The 16,963-nt window shown below is 37.8% G+C and overlaps 1 protein-coding gene across 1 annotated transcript in view; it reads left to right on the forward strand.

The window, feature by feature from the left end:
* VPS45 (vacuolar protein sorting 45 homolog) overlaps window positions 1–16,629 on the forward strand; it is a 71,203-nt gene extending 54,574 nt beyond the window's left edge. The window contains exon 15 of the mRNA XM_074263358.1: window positions 16,036–16,629. Within this exon, the coding sequence (XP_074119459.1) occupies window positions 16,036–16,123 (88 nt within the window). The 3' untranslated portion in view covers window positions 16,124–16,629. The remainder of the gene's footprint in view (window positions 1–16,035) is intronic.
* Window positions 16,630–16,963: the final 334 nt, after the last annotated feature.

Raw genomic sequence — 16,963 nt, forward strand, 5'->3', positions numbered from 1 at the left:
AGAGAAAGAGCAGTCATCTTAGAAAAGACAGAATTATGCTACCTTGTTCCAAGAAGGTGTCAAAGACAAAACTAATCTCATTGGGACTTATGATCCCAGAAGAATATTTCATATCTTAACTTAAGATATATTTCAGAAACAGCTGTAGAATTCACTGTTAGTATTTGAGTACAGAAAGTCATAGATCTGGTATATTCACCCCCACAGTAGTTTGAGCATGTTATCTTATTCCATAGATATAGAAAAGATGATGCACGTAAGATGTTAAATCAACTTAGAATGTCAGTAGTTGTTGATAATGCAAATTCTTAAATGGTAATAAAACTCAATAGAAAAAATTTTAATGAAAGATTTTAGAGTATAGTTATTATTCCAAGAGTATACCTTTGTTCATCAATAATTTGAATGTCAGCTCCTCTGTGGTTCAGGAAACATATGGAGCATTGATAATTTTTTTTTTGTAGATCAATAAAACAGATTCATAAAGGCATCGGGCTAAGGAGCTGATCTAGGCAGAAAACCCTAGAGTCTCTTTTTTTTTTTTTTTTTTTTTTTTTTCCTGAGGCAATTAGGATTAAGTGACTTGCCCAGGGTCACACAGTAGGGAGTGTTAAGAATCTGAGGTCAGATTTGAACTCAGGTTCTCCTGACTTCAGGGCTGATGCTCTAACCATTATGCCACCTAGCTGCCGCTCCCCCCCCACCCCCCGAGTTTTTATTCTTTACATTTGTTATAACTAGACTGACTGAAAACAACAAATTTCAATATAGACAAAGCAGGGGCAGCTGGGTGATGCAGTGGGAGGCAAAGAGTAGAAAAGTGAGTCTCCTTTGAAATTCCATATAACTGACCATCTTCCTTGAGTGGGAGGCTGTGATTAGCTGGTTTAGAATGCTTTATGAGTGGTAGCGTTGTTGATTTCACCAAGAAAATTTCCTGACCCACTAAAAACATTGCTTTAAAGGAATGGAACTTTCTTTCATAAATTTCCATGTTGGTATGACAAATGAGAATGCTTGTAAATGGACAAAGGCAGATTTGCTCAGTGTTTACAATTCCTTCATTCCCAGGAATATAGTCAGTAGTGGTATCCTTCAAAAACTGAAAGCCACAATTGGTCCTATCTTAATCACAGCTACTGGATCCAGAAGTTTGCCAACAGTAAGGGCTTTTTGAAAGGGAACTGCTTGTATTCGTTTGTCTCTTGTCAATAGGTCTTTTAAGGTGGTACATTTTCTTTTTTTTTTTTTTTTTCTTTTTTCAAGCCACCCAGTGAACTTTATTTTATTATTTCAGAAGTTTAACTTTTTTAGACAAGCTGTTAGCAAATTTCACAACTGAGTTAACAGTAAAGTTCTATTATGTATCAGGTGGTACATTTTCAATGACTGGTAGGTTTTAAGCCCCTGTGAGTCCTGGCTTTGGCAGGTAGATCTTTTCTCCCTTCCATTTTGGAACACATACCTTTTACAAATTGTTGTGCTTTTTTCTTTCTTTCTTTCTTTTTTAGTATCATAGTTTTTTGTTTACAAAACATATGAATGGGTAATTTTTCAACATTGACCCTTGCTAACACTTCTGTTCCAACTTTTCCTCTCCTTCCCCTCACCCCCTCCCCTAGATGGCAGATAGTCTAATACATGTTAAATATGTTCAAATATATATTGAATCTAATATATGTATATATATTTATACAATTATCTTGTTATACAAGAAAAATCGGATCTAGAAACAAAGAAAAAAAAATCTGAGAAGGAAAACAAAAATGCAAACAAACAATAACAGAAAGAGTGGAAATGCTATGTTGTGATTCACACTCATTTCCCATAGTGTTCTCTCTGGGTGTAACTGATTCTCTTCATTACTGAACAATTGGAACTTATTTGAATCATCTCATTGTTGAAAAGAGCCACATCCATTAGAATTGATCATCATATAAAGGTCTCATTTCCAAAATATATAGAGAATTGATCCTAATTTATAAGAAATCAATCCATTTTCCAATTGATAAATGGTCAAAGGATATGAACAGACAATTCTCAGATAATGAAATTGAAACTATATCCACTCATATGAAAGAGTGTTCCAAATCACCACTGATCAGAGAAATGCAAATTAAGACAACTCTGAGATATCACTACACACCTGTCAGATTGGCTAAGATGACAGGAACAAATAATGATGAATGTTGGAGGGGATGTGGGAAAACTGGGACACTGATACATTGTTGGTGGAGTTGTGAAAGAATCAGCCATTCTGGAGAGCAATTTGGAACTATGCCCAAAAAGTTATCAAACTGTGCATACCCTTTGATCCAGCAGTGATACTACTGGGCTTATATCCCAAAGAAATACTAAAGAGGGGAAAAGGACCTATGTGTGCCAAAATATTTGTAGTAGCTCTTTTCGTAGTGCTTAGAAACTGGAAGATGAATGGATGTCCATCAATTGGAGAATGGTTGGGTAAATTATGGTATATGAAGGCTATGGAATATTATTGCTCTGTAAGAAATGACCAGCAGGATGAATTCAGAAAGGCTTGGAGAGACTTACATGAACTGATGCTGAGTGAAATGAGCAGAACCAGAAGATCACTATACACTTCAACAACAATACTATATGATGATCAATTTTGATGGAAGTGGATATCTTCAACATAAAGAAGATCCATCTCACTTCCAGCTGATCAATGATGGACAGAAACAACTACACCCAGAGAAGGAACACTGGGAATTGAATGTAAAATATTAGCACTACTGTCTATCTGCCCAGGTTATTTATACCTTCAGAATCCAATACTTAACGTGCAACAAGAAAATTGGATTTACACACATGTTATATCTAGGTTATACTGTAACACATGAAAATGTATGAGATTGCCTGTCATCTAGGGGAGGGAGTAGAGGGAGGGAAGGGAAAATCTGGAAAAATGAATACAAGGGATAGTTATAAAAAATTACTCATGCATATATACTGTCAAAAATATATAATTATAAAATTAAAAAAATAATAATAATTGATCATCATATAATCTTGTTATCATGTCCAGTGATCTTTTGGTTCTGCTCATTTCACTCAGCATCAGTTCATGTAAGTCTCTCCAGGCCTTTCTGAAATCATCCTGCTGGTCATTTCTTAAAGAACAGTAATATTCCATAACATTCATATATGACAATTTATTCAGCCATTCTCCAATTGATGGGCATCCATTCAATTTCCACTTCTAGCCACTATAAAAAGGACATTTTTGCATATACATTTTTGATAACTTTTTGGGCATAGTTCCAAATTGCTCTCTATAATGGTTAGATCCATTCACACAACTCCACCAACAATGGTTTAGTATCCTAGTTTCTCCACATCCCCTCCAACATTCAGCATTATCTTTTCTTGTCATCTTAGCCAATCTGAGAGGTGTGTAGTGGTTTCTCAAAATTGTCTTAATTTGCATTTCTCTGATCAATAGCAATTTGGATTTTCATATGAGTAGAAATAGTTTCAATTTCTTCATCTGAGAATTGTCTGTTCATATCCTTTGACCATTTATCAATTGGAGATTGGCTTGATTTTTTATAAATTAGAGCCAATTCTCTATATATTTTGGAAATGAGGTCTTTATAGGAACCTTTGACTGTAAAAATGTTTTCCCAGTTTATTGTTTCCCTTCTAATCTTTTCTGCATTAGTTTTGTTTGTATAAAAACTTTTCAATTTGATATAATCAAAATTTATTACTTTGTGATCAATAATGATCACTAATTCTTCTTTGGTCACAAATTCCTTCCTCCTCCACAGGTCTGAAAGGTAAACTCTCCTATGTTCTTCTAATTTATTTATAATCTCATTCTTAATGTCTAGATCATAAACCCAGTTTGACCTTATCTTGGTAAAAGGTATTAAGTGTGGGTCAATGCCTAATTTCTGCCATATTAGTTTCCAATTTTCCTAGTAGTTTTTGTTAAATACTGAGTTCTTATCCCAAAACCTGGGTTCTTTGGCTTTGTCAAACACTAGATTGCTATAATCATTGACTGTTTTGTCCTTTGCCCCTAACCTATTCCACTGATCAACTTGTCTATTTCTTAACCAGTACCAAGTGGTTTTAGTGACTGCTGCTTTATAATACTGTTATAGATCTGGTACAGCAAAGCCACCTTCATTTGATTTTTTTTTTCATTAGTTCCCTTGAAATTCTTGACCTTTTGTTCTTCCAGATGAATTTTTTTGTTATTTTTTTCTAGGTCAGTAAAATAGTTTTTTGTGGAGTCTAATTGGTATAGAATTAAATAAATAGATTAATTTAGGTAGTATTGTCATCTTTATTATATTTGCTCAGCCTATCCAAGAGTGCTTAATATTTTTCCAGTTGTTTATAACTGATTTAATTTGTGTGGAAAGTGTTTTGTAGTTTTGCTCATATAGTTCCTGACTTTCCCTTGGCAGATAGATTCCCAAATATTTTATACTATTGATAGTTATTTTGAATGGAATTTCTCTTTGTATCTCTTGCTATTGGATTTTGTTAGTGATGTATAAAAATGCTGGTGATTTATGTGGATTTATTTTGTATCCTGTAATTTTGCTTTATGTGGATTATTTCTAATAGCTTTTTAGTAGAATCTCTGGGGTTCTTGTATACCATCATATCATCTGCAAAGAGTGATAATTTGGTTTCCTCATTACTTCCTCTTAATTTCTTTAATCTCTTTTTCATCTCTTATTGCCAAAGCTAGCATTTCTAATACAATATTGAATAGTAATGGTGATAGTGGGTAACCTTGTTTCACTCCTGATCTTATAGGGAATGGTTCCAGTTTATCCCCATTACATATGATGCTTAGGATGGTTTTAAATAGATGCTATTGAGTATTTTAAGGAAAAGTCCATTTATTCCTATACTTTCTAGTGTTTTTAATAAGAATGTGTGGTGGATTTTATCAAATGCTTCTTCTGCATCTATTGAGATGATCATATGGTTTTTGTTAATATTGACATAGTCAATTATGCTAATAGTTTTCCTAATATTGAACCAGCCTTGCATTCTTGGTATAAATCCTACCTGGTCATGGTGTATTATCCTGGGGATGATTTTCTGTAATCTCTTTGCTAATATTTTATTTAAGATTTTGTGCCTTTTTTCTTTGGGCCATGTCTTAGAATTTAAAATCTTAACCCATTTTCATTTATGATCTCAAGTTCTCATATTCTCAAAAATGACCTAGAAAAAGAAACACATTCAAAACCATGATTATTTGACATGCTGGGAGCTTATTATTATTATTATTATAGCCCACTGTTTATCTGAGAGCTTTGGAAAACCCTAGCATATATAAGAAAAGTTAATTTTTAGAATAGAAGTAATTGTAATGATATTTCTAATTCTGATGAATAATTCTTATAAAAACTACTTGTATATGCCCAGCATTGGGACTCAAGATGAAAAGACGAAATGTTTCTCAGCAATTACTGGTTACTCAGTTTTAAGACCTGTAAGCATGTGTGGCTGGCTGACAGAACAAGCCAACTTTATCTCTGTCTTGGAGAATGTATTCTGTAATGTTCTTCTTTAAAATATAATCTTCTCTGGGAGCAGGTTTCTTGGGGAGCTTCTGGAGGCAGCCTTAGTTTCAGTTCAGTTCAATAATCATCTCACATGCAGCCAGGAGTTAAAAGTCCAAATCCTTTATTGTTTCCTTTTAAGTCTTGTCTCCTTCCTGGGGCCCAGTTAGCTTTCTTAGAGGCCTACCTCTCTCCTTGGTTCCGAGAGCTCTTGCCGCTAATCCTTTGTCTCTTCCAGCTTCAGCCTCTAGCTCCCTCTGAATCCAAAGCCTCCATCCAGCACAAAGGTGGAAGTTGGAATGAATCTGACTCCGCCTCCGAGAGTGGGCTTGTATGTCTGGCCCTGAGAGTTTCTTGCTTATATGCTGTACACTGAGTATACTACAATCATTACATCACTAGGAAACCATTGTTTGTTGTAGGATTAAATCAATGCTAAATTAGATTTAACCATTGTCTCCTCAATTCCACTTTGCTTTGTTTCAAGTTCTGACCCATAACATCTCCTTGTAGGGTCAGATCAATCATACTGAACCATGCTAAATTAGATAATTATTGTCTCTATCAATTCCACTATCTTAGTACCTTGTAAGAATTCTAACAGTATTCTATTTCTATCAGGGCAATAAGCTGCAAGAGAAAATGTGTGCCAAATGTATATCAAATACTGATCATGATTGTTTGCTCACTTTGGGCCTGGGGAGAAAGATAAATGAATGCAGTGTGGCCTATTGGTGTTTATTGTGGTTAACTGCTTGAAAAGAGTGATTAATTAGCTTCAAAGCAGAGAGTTTCCTCAGTAGAAGAATTAGGCCAACCCTACCATCCTTAAGCTACACCATCACAAAACTACTTGATTTGTTCAGTGGTAATTTATTGATGACTTACCCTGGGTTCATTCAGAGAAATGTAATACTTGGGCTGTGCCCTCAGGGACATGGTTGGGGAAAGACATGAAACAGCAAGGAGTTATTGATATTCTTTCCAAAATTTAATTGTGAGTTGGCATTATGATTAATAGAATATTTCAGTGTGGATCAGGGAGTTACTTTTTTTGTTCTCATAAATTCAAGAAATTTTCTTTATTGAAAATCATGGCATTAAAAGTTAAATTAGTTAGCAAACATTAAGAGCTATGCACCAGATGTTGTTCTAAGTGTTAAGGATACAAAAAAGCAAAAGAACAGTCCCTGCCCTCAAAGAGCATGCATTCTAATGGAGAAGACAAGTACATAAATAAATGCTGATGGAGCAGCTAAATGGATACAGGTGCAATAGAAGACTGGCCCTAGAGACAGGAGGATCTAGCTTCAGATCTAGCAGCAGACACTTACTAGCTAGGTGATCCTGATCAAGTCACTTAATCTTGATTGCCCCCTCCCCCCCCCCAAAAAAAAACCTAGATGGAAGATAATTCACAACTGTCTCCTGCAGAAAATGGAATTTGAGCTAAATCTTGAGAGAAGTGGATATGAAAAGGGTCCCAGGGAAGAGGAGCAGCTGGTGCACAGACAGCATGAAGGAGCATTCAGTAGGATCAGTAAAGCTGCAGGGTGGATTCCACAAGAACTGGTAAGCGAGGAAGAGCCAGACCAAAGAGAGTTTACTGAAATGCCAGAGGACTTGATTTTTCATCCTAGAGGTGATAGGAAGCCCCTGGAGTTTGTGGAGAAGGGAGAAATGTGCTCATCTAAGTGGTGAATATATGGAGCAGGACAAGGCTGGACAAAGAATGATGAGGGTGTGACTGCCATCGTGGTAATGTGAGTGAAAAGAAGGGGATATAAACAAAGATTCTATGAAGGTGGAAATAAGACTGATTGGCTCTGTGAAGGGAATGGATTTGACACCAAGCTGGCAAGCTGGAGTACCCAGAAAGGGGATGGGATCCTTGACAGGAACAGGGACATTTAGAAGAATGGTTGATTTGGGTGGGAAGTTTACAGATGGGATTGAAGGAGGCAAATGGAAGGAGTAATCCAGAGCAAGGACTCAGTAGAAAGTGTAATCTGTGGTGGGAGAGGAGGGCAAGAGATCCAAGAGCACATGATGGGAAGTCCTGAGAAAATATTGGGGCAGGTAGAAGGACCAGAGACTGAAAAACTGAAGGGTTAGGGCTCAAAGAAGCATCTGCTGAAGTTACCCAATCAACTGTTACTCCTTCCTAGAGCCATTAGTAGAAACTCTTGTCAGGAAACAGGAAAGAATGAACTCCAGTCCCAGAGCCTGCTAACTCTAGGTGTTCCTTATCTTTGTCCCCTCCACCAACCCTAACCCATGGTAGGCTTTCAGCAGTCATTTGCTAACATGACTACATGCCTAGAGCATCATTGCACAGGACTTGTCTTCGATATTCCAAGCTTGGCTAGAGATTCATAGGCCTGTCCCCTTGCCCTCACCCATTGTTGTTGAGAGTTTGGTAGCATTCAGGCTGAGACCAGTAAGTTCCTCCAGATCATGAGATCACATTCCAAACTTCAGGATTTTCAGTGCTGAAAAGCACCAGCCCCCTGGGCTCACTTGGTGACAGTATTTAGCTATAATTAGGAGCTTGTTGCTCCATTAATGGAGATATTATGTTCTTCCTAATCATTAATTCCCAAGATTCTTTTCTTTTGATTCATCCACCCCCTAAACCAAAAGGTCCTTTTCACTGCATCTACCCTTTTGTTTTGATCCAGTGAGTCTTCCAGTTCATGTCTTTGGCATAGTATCTGTTTAGAAGTATAGTATTTACTAAAAAGAGAGAAAGATATGCCTTGAATTTAAATTTATTTTTAGAAAAAACTAATCTTACCTGTGTTGCATTGTGGCTCTTTTCTTTACCAAGAGCTCAGTAAGCAGATCAAATATGTTTTTCAGAATATAACCCCACATTCTTTGAGGCTGTTTTATAAAATTTGCAAATGGGGCTTTTATTTCTTCCTGTACCCCACCTCCAATCTGTGTATTCATATTACCAAGTGAAAAGGAATTTATTTGGGAGGTGAGGTTTTTTTCTTTTTAAGTGAGGTTAATTTAGTTTTAAGAACTCAAAAGAGAAAAAAGTCAACCTTCATATTTGTGTTTTTAAACAAGGTCTAAATCTGGAGTCTAAACAGCAACATATTCATTGCTCATAACTTTTTTAAGCATTCTCTATAGTGACTCATCTATAATACAAGCCTCCAAATAGAATTTTTAAAGAAATAAAGTAAAGATGGCTTCACAAAACAAAATCTAGTTGGAAAGAAATAAGACAGTATTTTGTGCTGGAGATCAGGAGCCTAAGGTTTTGCTCCTTCGTATAGAAGGATTTCTAAAGGCAGTTTTCAGAGTCACAGAAGTTTAGAATTGGAAAGGACCTTAGTGACCATCTAGTCCACACCACTGTAAGCATATCCAACCACCCAGCCTTGACTAAAAACTCTCCCAAAAGGGAGAAACCTGCCTAAAGGCAGACCATTCCGCTCTTATACCATTTTAAAGATTGGGTAGTTGGAATTTTCTGACGTCAAGCCTGAAAGGATGTCTTTGCAACTAAAACTCATTGTTCCTAGTTCTGTCTTCTGAAGCCAAACAAAACAAATCTGATCCTTCCATCGTACAACAACCATTATGTCCCTTGATTCTTCTCCTAGCAGTTCTTTTGACCAGTCCTCATTTGTTATGGATTCAAGACCCTTTATTGTCCAAGCTGTCCAAGACTTGACACTCTACAGCTAAGAGCTGAACACATACTCCAGATTATTGCAGAAAACAATGGGACTTTTAACTCCTGCCCAGGACTAAACACAGATCCTGGATCTGGACAGCCCCCTGCCTCCATGGCTTTAAACCATTTACAGTTGCCCATTCAGCTAGCTCAGAGTCTATCTGATTGTTTTCTTTGCTAATCCATAGCTCTCCATCTTTTCCACAAGAATAGTACAGTGATTGCACATGTATAACCTATATCACTTGATTTGGGTGGGAAATTTACAGATGGGATTGAAGGAGGCAAATGGAAGGAATAATCCAGAGCAAGGACTCAGTAGAAAGTGATCTGTGGTGGGAGAGGAGGGCAAGAGATCCAGGAGCACATGATGGGAAGTCCTGAGAAAATATTGGGGCAGGTAGAAGGACCAGAGACTGAAAAACTGAAGGGTTAGGGCTCAAAGAAGCATCTGCTGAACTGTTACTCCTTCCTGGAGCCATTAGTAGAAACTCTTGTCAGGAAACAGGGAAGAATGAACTCCAGTCCCAGAGCCTGCTAACTTTAGGTGTTCCTTATCTTTGTCCCCTCCACCAAGCCTAACCCATGGTAGGCATTCAGCAGTCATTTGCTAACATGATTGCATGCCTTAGAGCATCATTGCACAGGACTTGTCTGTGATATTCCAGGCTTGGTTAGAGATTCATAGACCTGTCCCTGTGCCCTCATCCATTGTTGTTGCCCTCAGGAAGGAGGGAAGGGAAGAGGAAGGGACAGAATTTGGTACTCAAAACTTTAAAAAAAAAAAATGTTTTTTAAAAATTGTTTTAAATTGTTTTAACATGTAATTGGGGGGAAATAATTTTAAAAAAAAAGAATAGTATGAAAAATTTTATCAGAAGCTTTGCTAAAATCTAGGAAAACCATTTCCAAAGCATTTCTTATATCTTCTAGTTTTGTAATCTGGTCTAGGGAAAATAATAACTATATATATAATAGGCATACACATACATACATACACAGTATTCATGATTCCACTAGTAAGCATGATTATTTCTTGATGAAGCCATTGCTGCCTATTCTGGCTCTTCATCACTTGTCCCTTTAATGATCCATTCTAGATTTTCCCCAGGAATAGAAATCAGGTTCACTGACCAAGAAAGTCTCTTATGCCCTTTGAAAATATCAATAAATTCAGAGCATGGACCATGAAACAGACTTCACCTGACAGGATCAGTGGTTTCTTATTACTTTGTGTGGAAGTTGGTTTTGTTTAAGTCACCTTGCCCCAGAATCAGAAAATCTTAAAGCTGGAAAGGTCTGAAGACGACCTCTGGTTTAAAACATCTCCAAGTAGTGTATTAATCAGAAGGAAAGGGCAGAGACCAGACCTGGGATTTTATGAGAAGGCACTCCCAAGTGAGGAAGCTTCCTTTACTCTTGCAGGCCCACGCATTCTCTGCAGATTCAGTGACCCTGCTGCATATGTCAGAGAGAAGGCATGAACTTAGAGCTTCCTGAGTTCATTGCTGGCTTTCTTTCTACTAATAATAAAAATACATTTGGTCATTACAATACATATAATACTCCTAAGCAAAGAGGAGAAACCAAACTCCACCAAGTCTCACTTTTCTATTGATGTGGGGTATGTTCCTGTGATCTTCTGTACAAAAGTGGCTCTGTGGTCTGATGTTCAGTCGCTGATGGTATCTGCCACAGCCCAGTGCCTGAAAGGCAGCTCAGGAGTCACTGCTAAGCTTTCTTTACCTCATCACCAGAAGCAGGAACAACAGAAGAAAAGCAGTCCTGCCTAGTGGTTCACGTAGAACAGCTGGGTCCCACCTCCAGCAACAGCTCCTGAAGGGTGCCATGTACTTTAAGGCATCGACACCCTCCCATCCAGCCCCTGCCTCCTGGTCCTACCCTGTCAGGCCCAGGCCAGTGGTGGCCAACTTCTCTGGGAAGCTGAGCCATCCATTCATGGGCACAGTATACAAATCCTCAGAGCACCCAGGAACTGGCTAGGTTGCTGGTGCAATATTACCTGTGAGGGAGGTCAGGAGGAAGTTGGAGATCATCAGGACCAATCTGTCCTGGGTCTTCTTTACACTCCCTATTTATAAAGTACTTCTGAGCCCATTTCCCATCTCTTCCTTTTTTGTTCCCTGCCCTTAGCAGGCTGCTTAAGAATAGAAATAGCTCTGTGTGTGTGTGTGTGTGTGTGTGTGTGTGTGTGTGTGTGTGTGTGTGTGTGTGTGTGTGTGTGTGTGTGTGTGTGTAAAACAAAAGCAAAACACCAAAAATAAAGCCAAGAAACCACTTTTTTTTTCTTTATTTCTAATTACTCAAGCTACTTCTGTACTTTCCTGCAGCCTCAGGAACTTTGTTTACTTTGAATTCAACAGAAATTAATAAACTTTGATGAGCTAGAGTGAGAACTTCTATTGTCCTGGACCTGATTCTCAACAAACACAAAGAAATTATTGCTGACTTAGACTGGTGGGAATCTAAAAGGAAGTGACCTGCTCATCTTAGAATATATGAGAGAGAAGAAAAGAATGATTTTACTGCAGTATTTTATATATTTTTAGAGAATTTCCACTGTATTCAGAGAAAGGGTGTGTAAGGATTGTTCTGTGGGGAAGTAGGATGAAAAGATCTCAAGATTGAAATTCTGAAGATACAAAAAGAAATAATTTCAAATAGAGAAAAAAGAATGTTGTCTAAACTTGTTCCTGTAGATATTCTGGGATTCAATTCAACAACTCTTCAGTTTTGGTTTTTGTTTTTTTTTTTTTTAAGATACTTAAGAGAAGCAAAAACAGGCAACTGAGGACGAATATAAACAGTGACATGGTTCTATACAAATAATCCTGGGAAAGCTAGAGCTCAAAATGAATATTAAGGACAAACAAAAAGGGGAGTTTTTAAAGAAATATCTTTGTACAGTGAGGAAAAAGGAAAATTAAAGATAAAACTTTGCTACTGCTCACAGCAAATTGAACAATGAAAATCCGTAACAAAGAAAACAAAATTATTTAGTGTTTTTACTAACAAGGAGAATAATATTTCAACTGGAAAAGCTAAAAAAAACTTGCTACTGGGGCTTTATACATAAGGTAAATAGGAAGGTGGTAATAGAATATGCTATTGAGTATTTCATTAGTCCCAAAGAAGCTATGTTGGGGGAATTGAAAAACCAGCACATATGATTACTGACTCTTAATAATTATTGAACAACTATGGAGTACTGAGAAGGTGCCGCATGTTAAGGACCATGCCTAAGTGCACTGTAAGAGGCAGGTCAGTTCTCCGAGAGCCTCCACAGCTGTGAACATCTGAAGGAGTTGCAAAGCAGCCTTTACTGACACAGGTGTTGCTCGTGGACCAGAAATGAAATAAATTGGAGGCAGAGGGAAGAGGAGAGAGGTCAGACAATGCTTCCCATTGACAGAATTGTAACTTCTTAAAACATTGACCTTGATGGACAAAAAACTAGCAGATTAAAGGAATGTTGTAAAAACAATTGACCTGTATTTTAGTAAAGCATTTAAGTGTCTCTCTCTGTGCTGTTCTTATAGACAAAATGGAGAGATGCTGTGCCAGATCATCACACTTCATTAAATGGCTAGACCTAACCAGTAGTCTTTAATTAATTAATTAAGGGTCATCTTACAAGGGTGCTTCTAGTGGAGAGCTCCAGGGATCTCTACTTCTTGTTTATCCTTCATTCTTGAAGACCAACAACATCACAAGGATGATGTCTTGACTTTCAAGTGAACTGGATTTGAGGGAGTCAGAGTTGCTCAAAGTCCCCAGCTTCAGTCTCTCCTCCAAAGTCATCAAAGTTCAGTGACAAGACAAAGTCAAAATGCCTGGCACAATTCTGGATGCAGAGGATGACCTTGGCTGGCCCAGATCTCAGTTAGTCTGAGGCAGCACACATTCAATGACTGTAATTGAGACAAGAGAGAACCTTTTTTGGCCCTGTGCAATTTTAACCTTTTTTTAAATCAGTGATTTAGATAAAGCAATGAATGGTGGGCTTCTCATATTTGTAGATAACACACAGCTAAAAAAAAAAAAAAAAAAAAGGTAGTCAACACACTGGATTATATTAAGGTTCAAAAAGATCTTGACAGATTAGCTTTTATTTTACACCTCTCCTCCCTCTTATTGCTAGATTTATTCACCCATTGATTTTCCCCTCATTCCCTTCTTAAGTCTACAATCTGGCCTCTTTTCGATGATCTCCTTGTCACCTAATCTAGTGGCCTTTTCTCAGTCCTCATCCTTCTTCATTTCCCTGCAGCCTTGATACTGCTCATCCTGCCTTTTCTCTTGCTGTCTCCCATTCCTGGAACTGTCTATTTTCTCATATTCATCTTTCTATTTCCCTGGCTTCCTTAAAGTTTCAGCTTGAAGACTGTCCTGCAAGAAGCCTATTCTGATCCCCCTTCATGCTATTTCATTACACGTCTGGATTGTGCCCAGTGCATCCTGTGCTTATCTTGTGTGTACATAGTTATTCTGCATGTTGTCTTCCCCATTAAACTGTAAGAGAACAAAAACTGTCTTTGGCCTTTCTTCGTATCCCTATTACTATGTGCCTGGCACATAGTAGGGCCTTTTAGAAATGGCTTGTTGACTAAAACTTTGGGCAGAGTCTATTATAAAATTTAAGAAGAATAAATATTTCCTAAACTTGGGTTTAAAAAAAGTCAGTTTCACAATGACAAGTTGGTGACATGTCTAGTTAACCATAGCATATAATAAAAAAGGTTGAGAGGGAGGGGTGCTGAGTGGATTCCAAGCTCAACAGGAGTCAAGAGGCTGATTTGTTGTTGTTCAATCATGGCTGACTCCTGGTGACCCCATTTGGGGTTTTCTGGGCAGAGACACTGGGGTAGTTTTACATTTCCTTCTCTAGTTCAGCTTACAAAAGGGTAAACTGAGGCAAAATGGCCTAAATGCCTTGTTCAGAGTCACACAGTTAGGAGGGCAGATTTGAACTCACGAAGGTTGGTCTACCTCCAGACCCAACACTCCATCCTCTTCGCCACCTCGGCAGGAAGGTGATAACTCAGTCTAAAAAGTTAATGTCATTTTAAACTTGATTAAGAGACCAACGGTGTCTGGGGCACTAGAGAAGTTCCTATATCATCTGTCCTTAGAACACATTTAGAGTGTTGTGTTCAATTCTGTTCAGCACATTAAAAAAAAAAAAAAAAAAAAAAAAAAAAAAAAAAAAAAAAAAAAAAAAAAAAAACATTATACTTTAAATTTTCCAGAAAAGAACAACCAGAATGTTAAAAATATCAAGGTCATGCTTGCTATATGAGGGTTGGCTTGGATCTGTTTAATGGAGAAAAGACTTGGAAGTGGGGGGAAGGGGACATATAAGGAAGGAACATGATAAGTGTTTTCTTGTATTAGCAGTGGTTACAAATTTCAGAGATACTTAGGCTCAATATTAAAAGACAAAATAAATAAATAAATAAATAAAAGATAAAAAGATAAAGTCCCAAGATAAAATGGTCTGCCTTGGGAGTGATTGGCTTCCCATTTACTGGCATTCTTTAAGCCAGGGCAAGATGGCTCCTTGCCAGGTATGTTGTAGAATTGATTCTCATTCAAGGCATAGAATAGATTAGGTGATTTTTGAGGCTTCTTCCAAAGCAATCCCTAGATTCTGTGGTTCTGGTCATTCAGTGTTAACTCAGAGACCTCCAGGCAAAGGAGCCCATTTTCTTCCCAGGAAGCCTGTTCTACATTTAGACAACCATAATTGTTACTGTTTTAAGACATCAGGCCTAAATCTACTTTTCTTTGACTCCCACTCATTGTATTATTGCATTTCTAATCAATTTGGTAGCAGAAGTACTGAATATCCATATGGGGGCAGTCAGGCAATGAGCATTTAATAAATGCTTACTGGGCGCCTGGCAATGTGCTAAATTCTGTGACTATGGGAATACAGAGAAAGTTGGTGGGGGGGAAGCCCTGTTCTTGAGAAGTTCCCAATTCCAATGAGGGAGACAATGTGTAAGTTAGCTGGCTACAAGCTAGGTACAGAGTAGATAAAGGGTGATATCAGAGAGGAAGGCATTAGCAGATGGGGGGAAGGGATGGTGAGATTTGAGCTGAGTCTTGAAGGAAGCTAGGGAAAGTAAAACACGGAAGTGAGAAGGGATAAAGAACATTCCAGGAATGGGAGGCAGCCAAGGCAAAACATGAGCACCAGAGATGGAGTATCTAGTGCACTGAGCTATAAGTAGGCTAGTGTAGTGATCAGATGGCATCTTTTCCCATTCCCCTGCCCCCACTGCTACCTTGTGCACAACACTTTCAAAGGTTGGCTTTCTAAGCCTGCCTAGTATCTTTCTGGGTACTTCCTGACACTGCAAAAAAATGGAAAAGCCTAATAAATAATAATAATAAAGATATTTAACCATTCCTCTTACCCCTTAACTTACCTGCTATGAAATTGTTCCTATTAAGAAAAACATAGGTAAGAATAATATCTAAGCATCCCTAAATTACAGAGGGGCCCACAATGGGCATCCCTTTCTCCTAGAGATCCATTTATATGTGCAGTAAAGGATAAGGGGATAATCTTCTGGAAACTTAGATTGGAAATCCAGAATTATTATATGGGTTTTGAGTTATATATATCTGGTGAATTGAGCAAAACAAAATGACAAATCAACTGTTAAACAATTCTCATTTATGACCCAGTAGGAGAACTTTGCTGCTTATTTGGAAAGTATGTCTTCTTTTCATAATCTCGTATCTCTTTGTCAGTTTCCTAGAGGAAGTTTTAGCCACTGCGTTGCACAAGCGAAGCACAGAGACCTCCCAGGTAACATCAAGACCAGCAAGCAGGCGATGAAAATGAGATGAATGATGCTGTATGCCACGTGATGAGCAGCATTTCCTGGGGTTAAGGGGTCCAGCAGCCATCACATACCTTGTCCAGGTATTATACCACTGGCACTCCACGACTCTCAAAGACGTGTTAAGAGTAAATTATGGTCTACGTTCAGTCCAGTTTTTTGTGGTCCAGTAAACCTGTTGTTTTTTGTGTGTGTCACTTCAGTTTCTAACAGGGTTTGGTGAAATTGTCTAATTGGAAGGAAAGGGACACCGGCATAGTGGATCCGAGAGAAGTGAAGACTTTTAAGCATTTGCTAGAAATGCTTCACTCCCTCTCTCCCACTCCCTCCCTAAGCTTCCCCTCTCATTTTTCATTAACTTCATTCTTGTACAACTAATTTTTGAAAACTCTAAAGCAGTGCTTCTTCAGAGAGCCATCTAGTAACTGTTCTTCCCCCATATTGTGATTGTTTTTGGCCCTAAAAAGCTATGTATAAATAAAATAAAATCAGTTTTGTGGAAGGCTTGTTTTTATTGTCTCCATTTTAATTCTCGTATTTGGACATTCAAAGAGAATTTGATTTTCTAATGAACATGTATAAGGTCCTTTCCCTCAGTAGACTTAACTCTGCTAAGATAAATAAGAGACTAGTGTCATCTTTACTTTCTCATTAGAAATCAGTGGAAAATGAGTCAGTAATAACAGTAGTCTTGACTGGCACCTCACAACCACAGCAAAAACACTTATCTCATTCCAAAACATCTGGACTCATGTAGACCCAGATTTAATCTTGGAAATTCTCAATAATTAATATTTGTGTTCTCATCCAGAATCTCTCTGGAGAAAATCAGAATC

The sequence above is a fragment of the Sminthopsis crassicaudata genome, chromosome 4 (genome assembly GCF_048593235.1).
Source record: "Sminthopsis crassicaudata isolate SCR6 chromosome 4, ASM4859323v1, whole genome shotgun sequence".
In the NCBI taxonomy this organism is placed as follows: Eukaryota; Metazoa; Chordata; class Mammalia; order Dasyuromorphia; family Dasyuridae; genus Sminthopsis; species Sminthopsis crassicaudata.